Below are 21,024 nucleotides of genomic sequence, written 5' to 3' on the forward strand. Positions count from 1 at the left end.
TGTGTCCGTCCATCCGTGTGTCCGTGTGTGCGTCCGTGTGTGATCAAAATCTTCAATTTGCTACTTCTCTGTCATTTATGAGCCAATTTTGATTCTGTTTGCTTTATATGATAGCACTACATGGGAGCTTTGAAACTTCTACACAGAATTTCAGTCGTGACCTTTGACCTTGACCTTTGACCTATATTGTACATTTTGCTACAAAATGCTACTCCTTCGCCATTTCTAACCCGATTTCGATTCCGTTTGCTTTATGTGATGGCACTAGGTGAGGGCTTCAAAACTTCTACACAGAATTTTGACCTTTGCCTTCTTTGACCTTTGACTTTGATTTTTGACCTACATGTATATTGTACATTTTGCTACAAAATGCTACTCCTTCGCCATTTCTAACCCGATTTCGATTCCGTTTGCTTTATGTGATGGCACTAGGTAAGGGCTTCAAAACTTTACACAGAATTTTGACCTTTGCCTTCTTTGACCTTTGACCTTGATTTTTGACCTGTATTGTACATTGGCTACAAAATGCTACTCCTTCGCCATTTCTAACCCGATTTCGATTCCGTTTGCTTTATGTGATGGCACTAGGTGAGGGCTTCAAAACTTTACACAGAATTTTGACCTTTGCCTTCTTTGACCTTTGACCTTGATTTTTGACCTGTATTGTACATTGGCTATAAAATGCTACTCCTTCGCCATTTCTAACCCGATTTCGATTCCATTTGCTTTATGTGATGGCACTAGGTGAGGGCTTCAAAACTTTTACACAGAATTTTGACCTTTGACCTTGATTTTTTACCTACATTGCACATTTTGCTACAAAATGCTACTTCCGGCGGGGACATATATTACGCACCGCGTAATATCTACTTTTCCTTGTTTTTATGTAGACATAAACACGTTGCAACATATATGTCAAATTAGCTGTTATGGGTGTGTATGCATATTATATATCTCAACATTTCATGACTGATATTATGCAAATTGAGACTTGTGTGACAAATTTATTATTTAGTTTTATTAATATATTCAGTATTCTTTACCCAGGGTAGCCCTATCAGTGGTTTATACACTGTTATTCTTGGGGGCCCTGCAACAGAATAACAAATACAATAATTAATTCAACATACACAAAGCGACCAATCGAGGACATCCGTTATACATCCCAATATCAAAACAATGTTGATGCTGTGTGTAAAGTGCAAAATAAGTCTTTGATGATAAAAATACTCAAATTCACATCATTTGAAATAGGATGATACCCATACATAATATAGGGATATCAAAATAACTGAATTTAATCCCAAGTGATATAGGGCCTATGTATGCTCTTACAAATGTTTAGGGGGAGATGGCATTTCAGACTTCAGAGGAGAGCTGATTCCAAAGACATGAAGCAAAGTGTGAGAACGATTTCTTTTTTTCCTGCTGGAGTTTTAACTTGTGGAATTATTAGACCATTATTACTTGCATTTTGTGTGCTATGAGTATGTGTTACCAAGGGGTGTAATGAGTTCTTACACGTATGCAGGCATACCGCCATGAAGACTGTTTTACAAGTGTTCAAATGCCACCTCTGTTCAAGCGTCGGCCAACATAGCCTTCCAAGCGCCTGGTTGGAAGTATTGTCAATATCATCTGATTCCAGTCGAGAGGCATCTATGTTTCTCCAGTGCATCTTGTCGCTGTCCCCTTCGGCCTTCTCAAGCCCATCGACCTGTCAAGGAGCAGGTTCATACTGATACGGCCAGACTGCTGCAGCTGTGCCTTTGCCTTCTTCTGCAGACAATAGGAGACAATCGTTAGCAAAGAGCTCGATATGTGTCTTGTTTTCAACCATCTCTCTGATGCCTATTTGACATAATAAGCTTATTCTTACAGTCTTAAACATGTGAAATGTAAAAAATAAATAGATGAATAGATCAGCATGAATAAACTGTGTTATACAATATAATACAATATAGTACAGAAAATGGGAAGAAAGAAAAAAAAAAGAATACAGGGTACATAGCATTTGGGAAGAATTGCATAGTATAAAAGCCTACATTATGAGAGGACGGGTCAAGGCCAGTAAATCATCACAGATGGAAAATCAGAAATCGTAGAAAATAAAATGTAAGCACGAAGGTTTATTTAACAAGCAAGCAAATGGCAATATGCCTTAGTTTATTCCAGAAAAAAAAAATTGCGTAATATTGTTGCTTTGTCTAACTTTATTACACATGGTTGAAGCAGATGATGTTAATTAACTACTGCAACATACATTACATATCAGCAATTTTGTGAACCAGCTGGGATTTTCAAGAAGTAAAAAAAGGCAATTGCATTACTAACTTGCACAAAATTGAAGTTCGATACTGCCTTTATCAAGCATTAATAATTTTTTCATAGAATATGAGCATTTTGAATTTTATTACTCCTTCAATGTTCCTTTCCAAAATCACATCATAGAGTAGCCAATGAAACACAATATCGGGTTGTTGTTTTTTTTCATAAGTGGAAACATTAAGACGACTATCGTGGATTTGGTACATGTGAAATTTTTCTAGGTGACTGTCGAAATTGCGTTAAGAGATTCGTGGATATCATCAGTACACGTGACAGCTGTGTAGATGGCAAAGATTAAGGTTCTTATTCACGTATAAGTGACGTAAGTTACAGATGTCTAACTAACCCCATGTTAGTTTAGAACTTGTTCATTTCTCTTCACAGATAATGAGATACAGGCACAGTGAATGATGCTAATTAGAACTTCTCTTCCAAACAATTTCAAAACTTTTAATTCAAGTAACTCAGCTTTAACCCATCAAGACAGACCTAAACTGTTAACAATGAAGTTAAAAATCCTTCTACCAAAGGATACGTACTTAAACCTTTCTTATATACATCTTCTTATAAAGATTAAAGTTTGGATACAGCACAAAATACGTAAGTCCTCCTCAACATAGAACACAAACTATGCATTTAATTTCCATACTAAATGATTTGCTAAACTTGATAACGAAAGTTACGCGCTTGTAGATGAGTACCCTGATAACCACTTCAACATATCATCGTATGAATCTTCGAAAACTGAAGTGTACTGTTAAAAAACAACAACAAACAAACAAAAAACTACAAAGCGCCATTAAACAACTATCAACATTTAACATCCGTATAACCGTCATAAAAGGATGTATTTCAACGTCATATCAATATGCAAATTCTGAAATTCATCAATAAAAGCAAACCCTCGTAGATGTGGACCACCAACAAGATAACACGTGTACAATTGCGAGCATTGTTTGTTAGAACAGAGGTGATAAAAATTGAAACACTTTATAGGAGGAAAAACTGAATTCAGTTTAGAACTCTCGTCCAACACACACACAACCTTTAACGTCATTGTGCAAAGCAGTTATTATGTAGTGACAAAGCAAAATCAAATTCATTGTTCAAATGTATCAATTGTCCGCCCTTTCCTCCAGAGAAAGAATACATTCAGGTTTTCAGCAAAAGTATATGTAAGTGGCGAATGATTGCCTCTGTCTTAGGGTTGGTGAAGAAATTTGGTATGTTTCTTCCCACATCCCTCTACAGAACAGGTCCTGTTCAGTCTGCATGCTGATAACATGTGCCCTTTCTTAAGACAATTAAAGCGCAGCTGCTGTTCCTTGGCAAACTGGAGCCGCTTCTCAGGGCCTGAATCTTTGATTCCTTGACTTCATACTTCTAATCAGAATGCCAAGATCCTTGACAAATTTTTCAAACTGCATCAGGTTTGAACAGTTCTTCAAATTGATATTTCCCGAGAGTCGAACAATAAATTATCACACGTCTGCAGGTAAGCTGGTAGACCAGTTGATCCATAACTCTATATTATAAGAAATAAATGGAGGGTATCTGGAACAACTCTGTAAATGGGTATAGATGTGAATATGGGAGGAGTGTTACAGTTGTACCTGGTTTTGCTCGACCTCTGCTTTTTGTGAACAATTTGTTATTTCATCAACAGTTCGTGCCCCTTTCTCTTGATCTGTCATTGACCACTCTTTGGTTAGATCACATCTCTCCGACTTTGGGCATTTGCACCAGACACAGGAGTATGTACCAGCAAAGCCTCCAATCCCCGTTCCTTGGTTCAGAAATTAGAGGTCACCGCCAACAAATTTTTCAACTTCAACCCTTTCTCCATTTACTTCAACCGAGGTGAGGGAGTTGAATTCATCGATCAGAAATTTGAGGGACTTGCGAATACTGTCACCCGTCTCTGGACATTCAACGATAGCAATCAAATAGTTCCCCCTTTCAGATCCACACGTGCTTTCATCTAGTATTGTATAGCTTACATTGATGAGATGTTTTTTTGGTTTTTTTTTTTTTGGTTCCTGCCCTTGTCCCATCCCCAGACAACTTAATTCGAACTTTACCACCCTTGATAAGGTCTGGCTTTCTATTCAGATTTGAAATTAAGTGTTTTTCAATGGATTGGTACACCCTTCATACTCAACCTCACTTCACAGGAACTGTTCATTTAATGACGTTTTTTTCACAACTGAAAAAGTTCTTGGGAGTTCTTTACATCTCTGTGTCATTTCATGATAAGCACTGTCAGTAATGCTACTTCCATTATATAAATCAAATTATCTAAATCCTCTTCCCCATGTTTTTTTATACCCCCGCCAAACGAAGTTTGAAGGGGGTATATAGGAATCAGCGGACGGTCGGTCGGGCGGTCGGTCCGTTGCAAATCTTGCGTCGCGAACTACTCCCTCAGTTTTCAACCGATTCCCATAAAACTTGGCACAAATGTGTGCCTTGGGTTGTAGATGTGCAAGACGTATTTTTTGACAGTACCCAAAAGTACGTTGCCATGGTAACGGCATATTATGGGCAAAAATGGGTACAAATCTTGTGTCGCGAACTACTTCCTCAGTGTTCAACCGATTCCCATAAAACTTGGCACAGATGTGTGCCTTGGGTTGTAGATGTGCAAGACGTATTTTTTGACAGTACCCAAAAGTACGTTGCCATGGTAACGGCATATTATGGGCAAAAATGGGTACAAATCTTGCGTCGCGAACTCCTCCCACAGTTTTTGATCAATTTTTATGAAATTAGGTACAGATGTTCATCTGAATATGTTAATGTGCAAGACACATATTTCCGCAGTGGCAAAAAGTGCGTTGCCATGGTAACGGCATGTTATTGGTAAAATATAGGGCAAAATGCTTCATGGCAAAACTGCTTCATTAGTGTTCTTCCAATTCTCATGGAATTCATATTGAATGTTTGTCTTAGGATATAGGTCAGCATGACACATTTCTTGACAGTGACAAAAAGTATGTTGCCATGGTAACAGCTCACATATTATGAGCCAAAATGATGGAAAATTTTGTGTTGCAAACTACTTCCTCAGTTTTTACCCAATTTCCATGAAACTTGGTACAGATGTGTGCCTTTGGTTGTAGATGTGCAAGACGCATTTTTCGACAGTACCCGAAAGTACGTTGCCATGGTAACGGCATATTAATGGCAGAAGATCAAGGAAAGATCTTTCGGATTTAACTACTTCCTCAGTTTTTTGACCAGAGCTTATGAAATGTTGTTTGGCGGGGGTATAACCAGTCGCTGTAGCGACATTTCTAGTTTTATTTAGGAACCCCTTGTCAATAGATGCATGGTTGTCGAAGAGTACAGTAACAATATCTCCATCTTCATCTTCGAAATTGAATGTGTGCGGTTTCATGTCGGGGGCACACACATCTTTCAGCGCTTCCTTAATTTGACTTTTTTTTTCTTTTGCCTATAAACGCTTGTGACTTTTACTGTATTCTTGCTTTCCCTTTGTTTTACCACGAGATTTTTGATCATATTTTGCAGGATTTGACAGCCGTTTCAATTTCCTTTCTAATTCCTCTGTTTCCTCTGTACAGTCTGCCAATTTTGCACCTGCCTCTGCGTGACGGAATGAGAGATGATTTTTAAGATTTGAGCAATATTATATGCAGTGCATTATTTTGTGTTACGGAAGGCAATACTTTTGTGAGTTGTTAAAATTTTGTGAGTTTAATAATTTGAGTATCAGTGCACTCGTGAATTTTGCGAAGTATAGAGACACCACAAGATGTTGCGCATAGTATGTGCAGTGTTGATTGATGACTGTGCACTTTTCTCGGAAACATGTGATATTTCAAGTTTCTTTATTTCACCAAAGCAAGAACATATTAAAGGGGATGGCTAGTAACCGATCAGTGGGAATCAGTGGGAATGCTGAGGGATGATTGTTCCAATCCTTGTAGGATTCATTTAAGAGTACATATACTGTTGTGTGAAAATTATTTGCTTCAGAACGGTCTCATATTCAAGTAATATGCAGATTAATGCCCCGTCACTGACCAGGCACGCTAACCTGGAAACATTAAACTGCACATTACTTGAATATGAGACCATTCTGAAGCAAATAATTTTCACACAACAATAGATATATAATGTACTCTTAAATGAATCCCACAAGGATTGGAACAATCATCCTCCAGCATTCCCACTGATTCCCACTGATCAGTTACTAGCCATCCCCTTTAAAAACAAATACATACATCAATATTCGGATATGATTACAAACATATCAGTAAGACAGTCAAAAGGGGAAAAAATGCATAAATAGATTGACAATTAAACGTACATATACAGGTTAACAGTTCGTCGGGGGTTTCACGAACCGACGCTATTTCGTTTTTGAGCGAAAATGCAATTCTGAGAAAATCGCGTTTAAAGATCTCACAAGTTTTAGACAACGTTTTCAATGACTTTTCCTGTCTTGTGTGTGAAAATTTTGACAGGGTGATGAGAGTGGAAGTTGTTCTTCCTATCCATAGTGTAATTTTAGTGTGAATTCAAAAAATCTACGATATTTCTGTCTTCAAACTCACAGCGTCGGTTCGTAAACCCATCGTTTCTTGCGCGCACCATGGTCTCACGAACCGACGTAAGTATTACGCCTGTTCGTGAGACCCGCGCTGTAGGGCCTGTACAATAGGTAACGTGCAATACGCGTGTATTTACGAATCGTCGCTATTTCATTTTCGTATTGTGTTTACATACAAATACTATTAGGCCTATACCTGCTTATCAACAATATACTTATTAATTGAAATTAATTGTCGTGTAATGATTGTTGTGATGATTATTATACATTTAGTGATAATTAAGATAATACATGTACAAGCCAGTTTTAGAACAATTATAATTGTTCTAAAAAGCGTGTTGTCATTGTTTTCATCATCATTTAGTAGGCTATTGTTATTACAGCTGTCTTTGATCCTTCCAATTAAAGATTTCTTTGCTTTTTTTTAAATAGATTATTTAACACTTTTGCATGGGGACATCTATTATTTGGTAATACTGTGTGGCGGATCGGGGGGGGGGGGGGGGTTAGGGGGATTCTCTGGGCTGATGACCCCTTTTTCAGTAATAAAAACACACACAGAAATGGGATCCGGCCCCCTCGTTTTTGCTGATGACATTTTTTTTTTAGTCATCACCAATATTCAGCCGAATTTCCGCCCCCCTTTTTTTGAAAATCCTGGATCCGCCAGTGGAGTGCCTTCACAACAAGTTCATTTTCTTTTTTAACTTTAAGGGTTAACAGCATGTTGGCCTGTTTACCCCTGGTTATTTATTTGTCAAAGTAATCTAATTTACCTCGTCATTATGGATTTTTTCCTGGGATGATACTAAAAAGTTAAGTATTACTGCAAGTAACTTACAAGTTCGCGCAGTTATTATTTTGTACTCTCCTTGTGTAAATCTCCATCCTTTTATTCCTAATTTCTTTTGCTCTTTTGCTCTCGTACGAATCACTCATAATTCCTCAATCATGACCGATCATCCCTCAAGGGCGTACGTTTTCATGGGGGGGGGGGGGGGGATGTGGCATATTCTCTACAATAACGTGGGCCCTGTAAGCGAGGGTGCGAAGAATTTTATCATTTTCAGTTAAAGTTGATCAATTCGGTGCACATTTTTGGGTAATTTTTTGACAAATCTATGTACGAAAGTAAAAGTACACACTTTCGAAATTTCTGCCCCCTCCCCTTGATACGTACGGCCATGCTCTTTCGTTCTTGCTTCTTCTTCATCACTAGATATTAATTGTAAGCTTAGTACATTTGATACTGCTGCACATAAAACGAATCCTGCATTCTTATAAAGTATTTTCTAAACATTTATACATTTAATGATATATCAAATACATCAATAAATCTATATAAATGTTAAAAATTCATCTTTTCAATAGATATTAATTACACACAACTGTAAATGCAAGAATTGATAACTATATAACAATAGATTTGAAACATTCAATTGTCAAATTTCTTATCTAGCAATAACAAACATTGAAACAATACAAACAATTGCAGTCATGAGCTTGTTTAGAAATATTCATTTGGACTTGAACAGCTCAAAAGTCTGAACTTGCAATGAAAAGTTCTCGCATCACACCATGGAGTCTGTAAGCAACTTCTGGCTTCGACCACACTTTTACATTCTATCTTTGAATTAGGCATGTATCAGTAAAAAAAAAAAGGCTTTGATTTTGCACCAAACAACACTAATGTAATTGTACAATATTCAGCTTACAAATGAATATAGATACATGGATTATTATGTAAAATCAGATTGTGACTTTTTGACTTACTTCATTAATGTGTCAAACCATTATTGAAATGATATACGAATCATAAAGGAAAAAAGTTTCTGGCAGACATTTTCTTATTTATTATGCTGATATAGCCTAACTGAGACACATCCTTTGCTTTTGATAATTAATTATACAACACTGTAATAAATTGTTACGCAGCTTGGAGCAAAAGACTGCAACATCCTGTTGCTAAATCAGTTGACTTTAACGAAGGCTTTTGAAAGTTCATAGTTTCTCTATGAAGGTCTTGTGAAAGATACAAACATGTATGATGCTCTAATTCTCAAAGGTTTTAGTAAAAGTCTGCACATTTATCCTATTGCTAAATCTGTGGAAATTAAACTTGCCTTTACAAAGGCAGAAGTTTTCATACATTCGCTTAACAATCTAGCCAACTATACAATAATCTAATAAAATCATGCTCTAATCCTGAAGGCTCAAAGAGTCTGCAGCATTTTGTGCTATGAAATCAATTGAATTTGCAATAAGAAATGCTCTTCAAATCTTCATCCTTTCTCTTCACTAGTCTTGTCAACTACCACGTTCTCAGTGTTGTAAGCTCAAATAAAACTCTGCAACATCCTGTTGCTTAATCAGTTGACCTTAGGTTCTTTGAGTTTTCATACTTTCTCAACTCGGGTCTGTTCAACTAAAAATACACAACTATAATTATATGCTCTAATTCGACAAAAGTCTGCAACATCCTGCTGCTTAATCTGTGGAAGTTGCCTTAACAAAGGCTCTTCAAGTCTTCATGTTTTCTCTTTGCAAGTCTAGTCAACTGTACAAGAATGTAATATCGTACAAAATGTAATATAATGCTCTTATTTTCAAAGGACTAAATAGAAGTCTGCAACATGCTGTTGCCCAACAGTTTAACTTGCCTTAACACAGGCTTTTCAACTCTAAATATTTTCTCTTTACAGGTCTTGTCAACTTCAACTTGCCTTACGAACCACATTTTAAGTTTTTCTACTTTCTCTTAGCAGATCTTAATTGTTAACTGTACACTAATCTAATATATCGTACTCTACTCTTTAAGGCTCAAATAAAAGGTGAAACATCATGTTGCCAAATCAAATGAACTTGCCTTATCAAACACAGGCTTTTCAAGCTTTCATAGTTTCTCCATGCAGGTCTTGTCAATGATACAAGACTCTAATGTCATGCTCGTATTCAAATAAAATTCTGCAACATCCTGTTGCTAAATCTGTAAATTTAACTTGCCTATACAAAATTTGAAATGCTCTTCAAGTCTTTATACTTTCTGTTAGCAGGTCTTTTCACATATACAATAATTCTATGACATGCTCTAATTTTTGAAAGTTCAATCATAAGTCTACAACAGGCTCTTCGAGTCTTCATACTTTCTCAGTATAGGTCTGTTCAACTATACACGAATATAATGATATGCTCTAAATTGACAAAAGTCCGCAACATCCTGCTGCTTAATCTGTGGAAGTTGCCTTAACAAAGGCTCTTCAAGTCTTCATGTTTTCTCTTGCAGGTCTAGTCAACTGTACAAGAATGTAATATCGTACAAGAATGTAATATAATGCTCTTATTTTCAAAGGTTTAAATAGAAGTCTGCAACATGCTGTTGCCAAACAGTTTAACTTGCCTTAACACAGGCTTTTCAACTCTAAATATTTTCTCTTTACAGGTCTTGTCAACTTCAACTTGCCTTACGAACCACATTTTAAGTTTTTCTAGTTTCTCTTAGCAGATCTTAATTGTTAACTGTACACTATTCTAATATAGTGCTCTACTCTTTAAATCTCAAATAAAAGGTGAAACATCATGTTGCCAAATCAAATGAACCTGCCTTATCAAACACAGGCTATTCAAGCTTTCATATAAGTTTCTCCATGCAGGTCTTTTAGACGACGTTTTCAATGACTTTTCCTGTCTTGTGTGTGAAAATTTTGACAGGGTGATGAGAGTGGAAATTGTTCTTCCTATCCATAGTGTAATTTTAGTGTGAATTCAAAAAATCTACGATATTTTCTGTCTTCAAACTCACTGCGTCGGTTCGTAAACCCATCGTTTCTTGCGCGCACCATAGGTTATGTACTTAAGCGCGGGTCTCACGAACCGACGTTTGTTAAGTTGTATTACGCCGGTTCGTGAGACCCGCGCTGTAGGGCCTTCCCCTTTGGATCTGGTATTTGCTGCGTCGGTTCGTGAAACCCGTTTTTCAAATATCGACAATTTCGGGTACCGTCGGGTTTTTTTTCTTTCTTTGATATTTAGTTTGATATTAATTTTTTTATCTGAAATTTTGTGATTTGGTAGAGTTTTGAAAGCACTTTCATTTGGCACCAATGTCTCAATTTTGAAAAATTTGACCAAAATCGAAATAGCGTCGGTTCGTGAAACCCCCGACGAGTTATGCTATGGTAGGTAGCAGCCAGAAAGGAGATGTCCCTTATTTTTAGCTGACGTAAAATAATTCATTCAATTTCAATTATCTATAATGTGTTCAAATTTTGAGTTTTGATCCTCAATTGCTTCAATATTTTCTCTGTCTTGAGATATATGCCTGTATCTAACTCGTGCTACCATGGCTGTAAGAAGATGAAATAAATCTTTGGTACTGGGTGCATGTAGGCCATGTGACATGTATGAAAGAAGAGGGGCGTTACAGAACAACAAACTCGAGTTATTCGTAATGGATTTTAGGCTCAAAGATATGATACTTTTACTGCTTAACAATGTGTGGATGAAATAAAAAAGTCACATATAAATACACTTTCTTAAGATTATGTTCTTACCTTTTCAAAATTGAAATATCATTACGTAAATTTGAATGAATATGTTTGGGATTTAACTACCCGTCCACGAAATTGAATGTCTGAATTACCCCTTTCGGCCAGTGCTGGTGAATTTTGACGAGTCTAGAGCTCGTGACAATTTAAACACCTTTTTTACTAATTCAAAAGGCATGTGTGCAAATTTCATATATGGAAATGCTACAAATTGAACGTTCAAGTTGCAATTTTTAAACACAGAATGTGCAATAACGAGGATTTTTTTTTTGCTACGTTGAATGGACTCGCAAAGAAGCGAAATTGGCCCTGGAAATCTATAAACCCAACCCACATTCCTAATTTGATTTTGGTATTTATAATTTGTTCTATATCTTATTTTGTAAGCAGTCTATGCACATTCAAATATATAGTAACAGTGTACATATACTGTGCATGAATCATCCATGAATTTACTGTTGAGCCATCATTTACTGATTTGCTTGTATCGTTATGCGTGTACTTTCACTATTCATTGTTAGTGTTTCACAACTTATAATAAAACAATATTTCCATTTAATCGTTGATGTTTTATATATCGCATTGATATGATTGCTCTGTAAAAGTTGTTTATATTTCAAAGCCAATTATGAAAGAAAGGTAGATAAAAATTTCGACTAAACATACACTGATCGTGCATGGGTTTGTTTTTCACTCCCAGCCGCCGCTATTAAAATACCCGGATGTCCGATCATGAGAGTACGCACATATAAAAAGCCATTTGCAATTATCATATTTAGGTTAGATCGCGAGTAACTCTTGAAATGCATATGATATCACAGAATTTGAAATTTGCTCTGAACCAACGAATTACAGAATATAATCATCAATATAACAAGTCATGTGTCCTCACTTGTTAAATAAAATTTAATGAAGAATACTTAGGTTAAGTATATAGAATACTTATGTTTAGTATGATCTACTTTTTAAGAAGAGTTACTTTAGAAGAGTAGACCTTTCAATGAGCATTTGGAATGTAGGTATGATGTGAGAACCTTTCTCGACTAGCACTTCTAACTTTTGGTTTCTCCCTTTAACAACATTCTTTTCTGTTTGTTTTTTCAGAAATCTTTGTCCATGCACATGTCTATACATACTTATTCGTGTTTTTGTCTTTTCAGTCATCAGCATCATGAAACTGGATCAAACTGCAGCACAATATGCTATTCTTATGTAAGATAAATATAAGTATGTAAAATATGCATGTATAGCTGTAAGTATACCTTGTATATCAATGTATTTTCATAAAATTTCATGTTGTGAATATTATGTAATTTCATGTTATCATATTCACATGTAAATATGTAAAAATATGTTAATAAATTCACACAACTCAACTCAACTGGAAAGGAGTGAACAGGTACACGGTTTGTCTTTGGTGAGAAATTACAGATTTTTATTGAAACTATCAGAACAAAAACTTGATGGAAGGAGTAATTCATGAATTTGATTTTAGGTGTTTATATATACAAGGTATATATATATATATATATATATATATATAGTGTATATATATATATATATATATATATATATATATGTGTGTGTATATATTTTAAATATATATATATATATATGTACATATGTATATATTGTGTATATATATATATATGTATATATTGTATATATATATATATATATATATATATATATAATTTATATATAGTTGTACGAGCTGAAATACAAATGACGATAAACATAAAGATGAATCAAATAACCTGTATCAGTAAATGACTGGATAGCCATTGTCACTTGATAATCGACCATTTTACTCCCACATGATATAGGTATAATAGAAAGTTCGAACATTACAACATATTGGGATGCCCTTGCATGGAAGAACATTTTTATGTAAGCATGTAAGAAAATTTATAATACGCATGTACTCAGAAATATTTTACCACTAAAACATTCCACTTGAATAATAATGCTGAATGTTTCCTGTAATTATTGGGGACATTCAATACCACGCTACAATACATTCAGCAGATAACCACATAAGGTGATATGCGCACAGATAAAAAGGAAAACTTTGTGAAGTGTGTATGCACTCTTGGCAAGCGTATGCCAAAGATATGTAAGAAATTATGCCGTTTAGTGCTGCACTTCATACCTTCACTCCAACATCGAAAGTTTGAAGGGAACTTACTAAGGATTTCGTGTTTTACTGAATGCAACAAAGCATAACCTACACAGTCTAGAATATATACACCAACGATATAATGTCATGCTGATCTGTATTCACTTTTATAGAAAGGAATGAGCACTCCCTCGTCTAGGCCCAATGACAGAATTACTTTATCTATCATCGTAAAATACATAAACTTAATTTTGTACCGCACCTAAATTTAGTCACATTCACTAGGGTAAGAAACACGAGTGCAATTTGTGCTACAAACAGTAGGTGACATGAGGAATATGTCGAGCTGTCTTGTAAACATACATTGCGAGCTGTCTTGTAAACATACATTGTACTTGTAAGCTACTTAATTTAAAACATTGTAATATCACTTCACATTATGTACTCTAAATCATGAAATAATATGCGTTTCGGATTCCTACTCGGCAATAAGGCCATTGAACATATAGCAAAAGACACGATCAATATTATGCGATGGAACACGGAAATCATTAAAGATTGTATTCTGCGGCATAAACCCATAACTCGGTAATAAACACTGAAAGGCATGAGATACAATATTGGACAATCAGTATTTTGCAATAATCACGAATATGAAAAAAGAAGTCATCTAATGTCTATAATTCAAAGGTTCATACCCAGCAGCAAATCGTATACTTCTGTATCATTGGTAAAAGTATTGTATACCAATAAATTATTTCTTAAAATTCAGCGTTTTATTTCCATTTTTTTATTGCTATCATACCGGCAAGTGAGGTTTACTTTGTGCGTTGTCACTTGGTTGTGTTTACATTGTTGATCCAGCTGTTTCGGGAAAGCAATCCGCAAAGTCGATCTCCTAGGGTCTGACAAAAAACGGTTGATATGTCCCATTTTCTGGCTCTTGAAACTATAGATGAGAAACAAAAGCAAGCAAAAAAACAAACAAACAAAAAGAACCGTAAGATCATGCTTTGCAAGGTGTTAAAGTCGGAGCTTATTATGACCCTTCAATCACTTCCGGAGAAAACCAGCACTACTACACAGGCTACAAGAGTGATTGACGAGAACTTGGAAAGAAGCCAAACCTCCCCTCCTCGCTCTGATATTAAAAACTGCAGAATCCGGGAAGCTTTTTCCTGCGTGTGAACGGACTGCGATTTGAAATTTGATTGCAAACAAGTTTGTAATCAAAGTTTGCAATTAAGCAACTCGGTACGTGTGAAAATGCCTATCGTCTACCCAAGTTTATTCTTTGATTGAAAATGAATTCCTTAAATTGTCACGTCGGGCATGCTTATGCATGATGCCGCTTTCAAAACGAGTGAAGTGCCTAACCAGGTGAGAAAAAAGAAAAGTCATTATGTACCAATGTGCGCATGAGCTAACTCCCAACTTATGCTATTATCGCCTCGTCTTATTTGCATTCGAGGTTGCAACCGACATCACCAATCTCATTGAAACTGTAAGCATTGTGTTTTGCTTGTTATTGTACTCTTTGTGTCAAGGATGATTGAAACATCGAGTGACATTTCATTTTTCAAGCAGTATTTTCGACCCACCCTCTTGGTGAACTGGTCCCTGCATGCCAGTCTGATTCGCTCCGCCACGGCTGGAGTGTCAAGACGAAAATCACCGAACAAACCCTCTTCAGTCCTAGCCGCCATGATTGCGTCCTTGATGGCAAAATACACCGAGGAGCCGAGGAAGAGAGGAGGTTCGCCGATAGCCTGTGGGATAAGTGAATGGGTAGATAAAGAAGTGAATCATAAATGAAGTACGGAAGCTTTAAAGTGCCATTCGACTTGGAGACTTGGCGAGATAATTTATCTTGTCAAGTCAACATAATAGCTCTATCATGTTGACTTATCAACTTTATAAGTTGACATGGAGACAAAAATTATCATGTCAAGTCGACATCTAAAAAGTTACATGTCGTCATGGTGAGATAAGGTATCTTGCCAAGTCAACATCGAAAAAAGTTACATGTCGTCATAGTGACATAATGTATCTTGCCAAGTCGACATCTAAAAAGTTACATGTCATCATGGTGCATAAGGTATCTTGCCAAGTCGACGTCTGAAAAATTTACATGTCGTCATGCCTACATAACGTATCTTGCCAAGTCGACATCTGAAAAGTTACATGTCATCATGGCGACATAAGTTATCTATCCAAGCTGATATCTAAAAAGTTACATGTCGTCATGATGACATAAGGTATCTTGCCAAGTCGACATCTAAAAAGTTACATGTCGTCATGGTGACATAAGGTATCTTGCCAAGTTGACTTACAAAAAATGACATGTCGTTATGGTGCATGGGTCATCAAGTCTCCATTGCATTCTCTGTACATAAGAATTTCCCATTTTCTAAATTTTCTTGAAAGCTACATTTTTCTACCCTATACTCTAAGGAGTTGTTTGACAAAGAGTGACAACTGTTCTAAATATACTCAGAGTTTAAGATGTGAAAATACATACTCTGAAAAATGAGAAATTTTGTGTAAAATGTGAATGGAGAACTACTACTAAAAATATTGTGATTTCATCAGCATTGCCATTTTGCATAACTGACAATGAAGTACTAGATAATGTTAATGAGTGTAGTTTCCTTATTCACTCATGATTGGATCAATTATTTTTTTTAATTCATCGTCTTCCATACAGTGTGTTCCTAAAAAGGAAAGGCAAGTTCAAAAGTCAACTGAACAATACATAGTGTTTTTTTTTTAATTTGTATAATGGAATAAAAAGTAGCTCTTCAGCTTTAATTTAACACCATGCTTGCGTCAACGTTGACATGAGTTAGAGAGTTAGGGTTCTTTGAAACTTGGAAAAAGTAGAGTTTTATCATTTTCCTTCAAAGAAACCTTACTCGATCTGTAACAAAACCCATGGCAATGTTGACGCAAGCAAGGTGTCAAATTCAACTTAATGAGCTACTTTTTAATCCAGCACACAAATTACAAAAAAAAAAACAACAACTATGCATTTGTGATATAATTTACCTTTGAGGTTTGGTTTCCCTTTTTTAGGAACACACTGTAGAAACCACGGACTGACTTGGGTGGAATTCCCCTTTTATCGAGGACTGCCACATAGGCATGAACTGGGAGATCATTATGCATATATATATATATATATATATATATATATATATATATATATATATTAATGCACCCCTTTCAGACACAAACTAAGGGTCTAAGGTAGCTAATAATACAAACTGCGAACAGACTGTATTTTCTGCTTGCAAAATGGGCAATCTCTTCCTTCATTCTCTTCAAGGAATGTGCTGCATGGAAGGCAGAGTATGTGCCCACATGGAATGAAAAAGCTGTCTTTCTTTCTATCACAGCATATCCCACACAATCCTTGTGATTCTTGCTTGATCAGGACATATAAAAAGGGTGAGAGAAGATGAGGAGGAAGATGATCAAAATTAATACCATGGTATATATTTAACCAAAAAAATGAATTCAAAACCATCAAATATAACAAGTGAATGCGTGTGTGTGTGTGTGTGTCCGTCCATGCGTCCGTGCGTCTGTCCGTGTGTGCTCAAATGTTAGAAAATGCTACTTCTCCGTCATTTCATGGCCGATTTTGATTTGGATTGTTTTATCTGATAGGGTTTGGTGAGGGCTTCCAAACTTCTACATGAAATAGTGAAATTCATTAATCATGCAAATTCATGCAAATTTATTCAGCTTGGATAGATAACTTATGTCACCATGATGACATGTAACTTTTAAGATGTCGATTTGGCAAGATACGTTATGTATAGGCATGACGACATGTAACTTTTTTCAGATGTCGACTTGGCAAGATACCTTATGGCATGATGACATGTAACTTTTTAGATGTCGACTTGGCAAGATACGTTATGTCACCATGACGACATGTAACTTTTTTCGATGTTGACTTGGCAAGATACCTTATCTCACCATGACGACATGTAACTTTTTAGATGTCGACTTGGCAAGATACATTATGTCACCATGATGACATGTAACTTTTTAGATGTCGACTTGGCAAGATACATTGTCACATCATGACGACATGTAACTTTTTAGATGTCGACTTGGCAAGATACCTTATCTCACCATGACGACATGTAACCTTTTAGATGTGACTTGGCAAGATATGTTATGTTGCCATGACGACATTTAAATTTTTAGAAATCGACTTGACATGATAATTTTTGTCTCCATGTCAACTTAAAGTTAGATAAGTCGACATGATAGAGCTATTATGTTGACTTGACAAGATAAATTATCTCGCCAAGTCTCCAAGTCGAATGGCACTTCAAAGCTTCCGTAATGAAGGGATATATTATGTTGTATTTATTTTGAATCCTAGATGAGAACTACGCTGTTCCGTCTACTTTAAATCAAATTCACATTCTCACAACATTATAATACAGTTCATGACGATGGATGAAATACATCTGTAAATGGGTTTGTTTCCACTTACATGTTTTAGTATTCCCTGAAAGCGTACCATAGTAGTACTACCAAGTAAGCCTTGAACACCAGTCACATGTGCTGAAATCATCAGCATTTGCAGCACTAAAATAAAACTTGATAATAATTAATTAGTGGAAAATTGAGCAAAGAAAATGGGATTCCACCTATATTCATTTCTGGTCAGTTTCCTTCTGTGTGCGTTTGATAATAATCAAGAAAGCCAGCCAAGGAAATCGGAACTGGAAGCATTGCAAAATCGTCACGAATTCCACATCATAATTTGACGAGTTGATTTACTTTGGAGGAGCATATGTTTGTGGGGTTGGTCACGCCCTTGACGAGAGTCACGTTGAATTCTGCTGGAATGTTGCCAAAGCCAGGGATCTTGTAATAACCAGGTCCAGCAGTCAACAGCTTCCCTTTTGGAGTCCATCGAAGATCTTCTAGCATGTAGAGACCGTAGCCTTGTATGAAGGCTCCTTCGATCTTCACAAGATGTGGAGAAGTAGGTAATAAATTTGCAATTCAATTCAATTCAATTCAATCTATTTCATATCTCTTAAAAATGCACAAACCTAGACATATAATGTATATATAATATACAGAACGTGACATGGAAAATATACACTAAACAATTTAAAAGCACAAAAAAATACAAAGACTGTTGAAATATAGTACGAAAAAGTAAAATAGTACAAAAATGCAGCAGATGTGAGGGAATGACAAAGGCCCTTGGCCTACCAGAGGTCAAAGAAATCATATCAAAACCTCAGCATCAAATTTAAGATTCCCTCTGATTCTCCATCCATAGTCACATCATGATTTTGTATTTCAAAATGTGAAATTACATACGAGCTATTGATCCGTAAAGAGCAAAACTTTATTTCACTGACATTATCAATATAGACAATGATAATTCAGTGTGCTTCATGTATTTTATTTTCACCATGCGTATCTATGTTTGGTCTTGCCACTTTCTTATTGTGTTTTGATTTTCTTTGCTACTTTGGGTTTTCACGTGATTTTCTGCGTCTTCTGCTTTAAACCAAAGGACCTAGATGTATGGAAGAACACCTGCATGTATTTCATCAATACAACGAGATACAGCGAAATGCAGCTATTCCTGCCGTCACGCCAACGAACAGACGAGTACATTTTCTGCGGATCCTTTCTTTGTCTTTCATGTGTGTGATTTCATTCGGAAATAAACATTTTTACCTGTCCGATGTCGACAGCCGGGTTGATGCTCTGTCCAACGTCAAACACGATGTCAGTTCTCAACGTTCGATGATCTCCAGTCAGGCAGTCGATCTCCACCTCGGAAGCAGCGGCCCCGTAAGAATAGTAGTGCCACAACTTTCCCGTCATGGTCTTCTCGTCGAAGTCTAATCCTGGTGTCCTGCGGAAAACAACAGGAAGAAACCGAAAAGCTAGTACTTGTATTTCATTAAAGGGTTGGCATCTTGATGGCTTTTCATTTTCTTTCATTCTTGCAAGGTACAATCATTCGACAACTCTTATAAACACAATCTAGAATGGCGACTGGTGTCTCCGCCATATTGCATTATTCTCCCAAGAGGTCTATACAGTAGGTCCTATGTGTATACATCTTGCCAATGTGAGGCGACAATACATGATGGTTGCCAAATTATCATTATGAAGAAATTGCTTTGATAAAAGGGCTAAACAGATTACATTTAGCATATGACCTTGAACTTTTATCATTGAGCGTGTGCGCCCAAAGGTTGATAGACACAGCTTCGTCCGCTCATACAAACCAAGTTCAAACTGGAGACCTCGAACGGTTCTTCAAGTTACACCTTCCTCAAATTAATCAATTACGGACAGGCGGACTGACGGACGGATTAACAGACCGAATACGAATGACTCCGGCGATAGTGACATAGAGGCGGAGGCATAGATATTTCAAGTATCATTTCTACAGTGGCAGTTCTAGCAACTTTCGAAAAGTAACCTGTGTTGGGAACAATCACGTTGACGTCGCTTTGGGTTGAAATTGAAAATTGATGTCTTCGGATTTCATAGGATACAATAATAAGGGAATGGATCAAAACTTTACTTTTCTTCCTCTCTCTCTCTCTCTCTCTGTATGCATATATATATATATATATATATATATATATATATATATATGTATGTGTGTGTGTGTGTGTGTGTGTGTGTATGTATTCGTTACTTACCCGTAATAACCTGTTGCTGACATACTAATTCTCTTCGTAAAAGCTTCCGCTGCCTAAAAGAGAAGTGGGAAATAATGTAGGCGGAGATTGAAATGAAACAGTATGAGAACCTACACACAATGGAACATGAGATACGTTTTAGTTAAGAACTTGGAAAACAGAAACCGAATTCTAAGAATTATGATTTCGACATATTCATCCGATTTCAAGGGCAAGGTGATGCATTGACGTGACTTAACTAGTCCAACGTTAATGGAGCATAAAATCATACATTGTATGATAAAAGGGGTACAGTACACAAATATATATAATGAGCGTAATTGAAATGAACATAATTATAATCTTATTGTGACACTTCTAAAACGAATTTGACGAATATAAAGCATATGAAAGGGTGGAGGCATGATGACACTGAAACAAAACCAACCAGCATAAACATTGCTGCATACAGCAATTCGTCCAAGAGAGCTTTTACTAAACGAACTCATATCCAGACAACGTTTTTTTGACACATATTACTGGATTGAACAATGGTCTCTCAGATACGAGAGTTGAACATTTCATTATAAGATGAATTACCAGATGAGTATACATAGACTATTGTCTATAGTTGTATCCAGCTTGTAAAAGTTGGAAATACGCATATTCCACTTCAGCCTTACCCATTCCTCCCATGTTCCTTTCGGATTGGCGTACATGATGGGCTCCAAGCGCTCTCGGAGTTTCTGGCATGCATTCTTCATG

At 36.3% G+C, this 21,024-nt stretch overlaps 2 protein-coding genes and 1 pseudogene across 2 annotated transcripts in view; all 3 read right to left on the reverse strand.

Annotated features, from left to right (window-relative positions):
- Positions 1–3,853: 3,853 nt before the first annotated feature.
- Positions 3,854–7,691, reverse strand: LOC139719512 (uncharacterized; annotated as a pseudogene).
- A 6,777-nt stretch (positions 7,692–14,468) lies between these two features.
- The window catches only part of LOC139719514 (xanthine dehydrogenase/oxidase-like), a 94,080-nt gene continuing 87,524 nt past the window's right edge, over positions 14,469–21,024 (reverse strand). Inside the window, exon 32 of the mRNA XM_071630930.1 lies at positions 14,469–14,519. Within this exon, the coding sequence (XP_071487031.1) occupies positions 14,469–14,519 (51 nt within the window). The remainder of the gene's footprint in view (positions 14,520–21,024) is intronic.
- Positions 14,649–21,024, reverse strand: part of LOC139719455 (xanthine dehydrogenase/oxidase-like) — a 28,986-nt gene continuing 22,610 nt past the window's right edge. The window contains exons 19-24 of the mRNA XM_071630869.1: positions 20,943–21,017; positions 20,281–20,333; positions 19,298–19,478; positions 18,377–18,565; positions 15,172–15,339; positions 14,649–14,657 (exon numbers count right to left, since the gene is read on the reverse strand). Coding sequence (XP_071486970.1) covers positions 14,649–14,657; positions 15,172–15,339; positions 18,377–18,565; positions 19,298–19,478; positions 20,281–20,333; positions 20,943–21,017 — 675 coding nt within the window. The remainder of the gene's footprint in view (positions 14,658–15,171; positions 15,340–18,376; positions 18,566–19,297; positions 19,479–20,280; positions 20,334–20,942; positions 21,018–21,024) is intronic.

Source organism: Diadema antillarum, unplaced genomic scaffold (assembly GCF_040938485.1).
Source record: "Diadema antillarum isolate AM-2024a unplaced genomic scaffold, OU_Dant_1.0 scf00000111, whole genome shotgun sequence".
Classification (NCBI taxonomy): Eukaryota; Metazoa; Echinodermata; class Echinoidea; order Diadematoida; family Diadematidae; genus Diadema; species Diadema antillarum.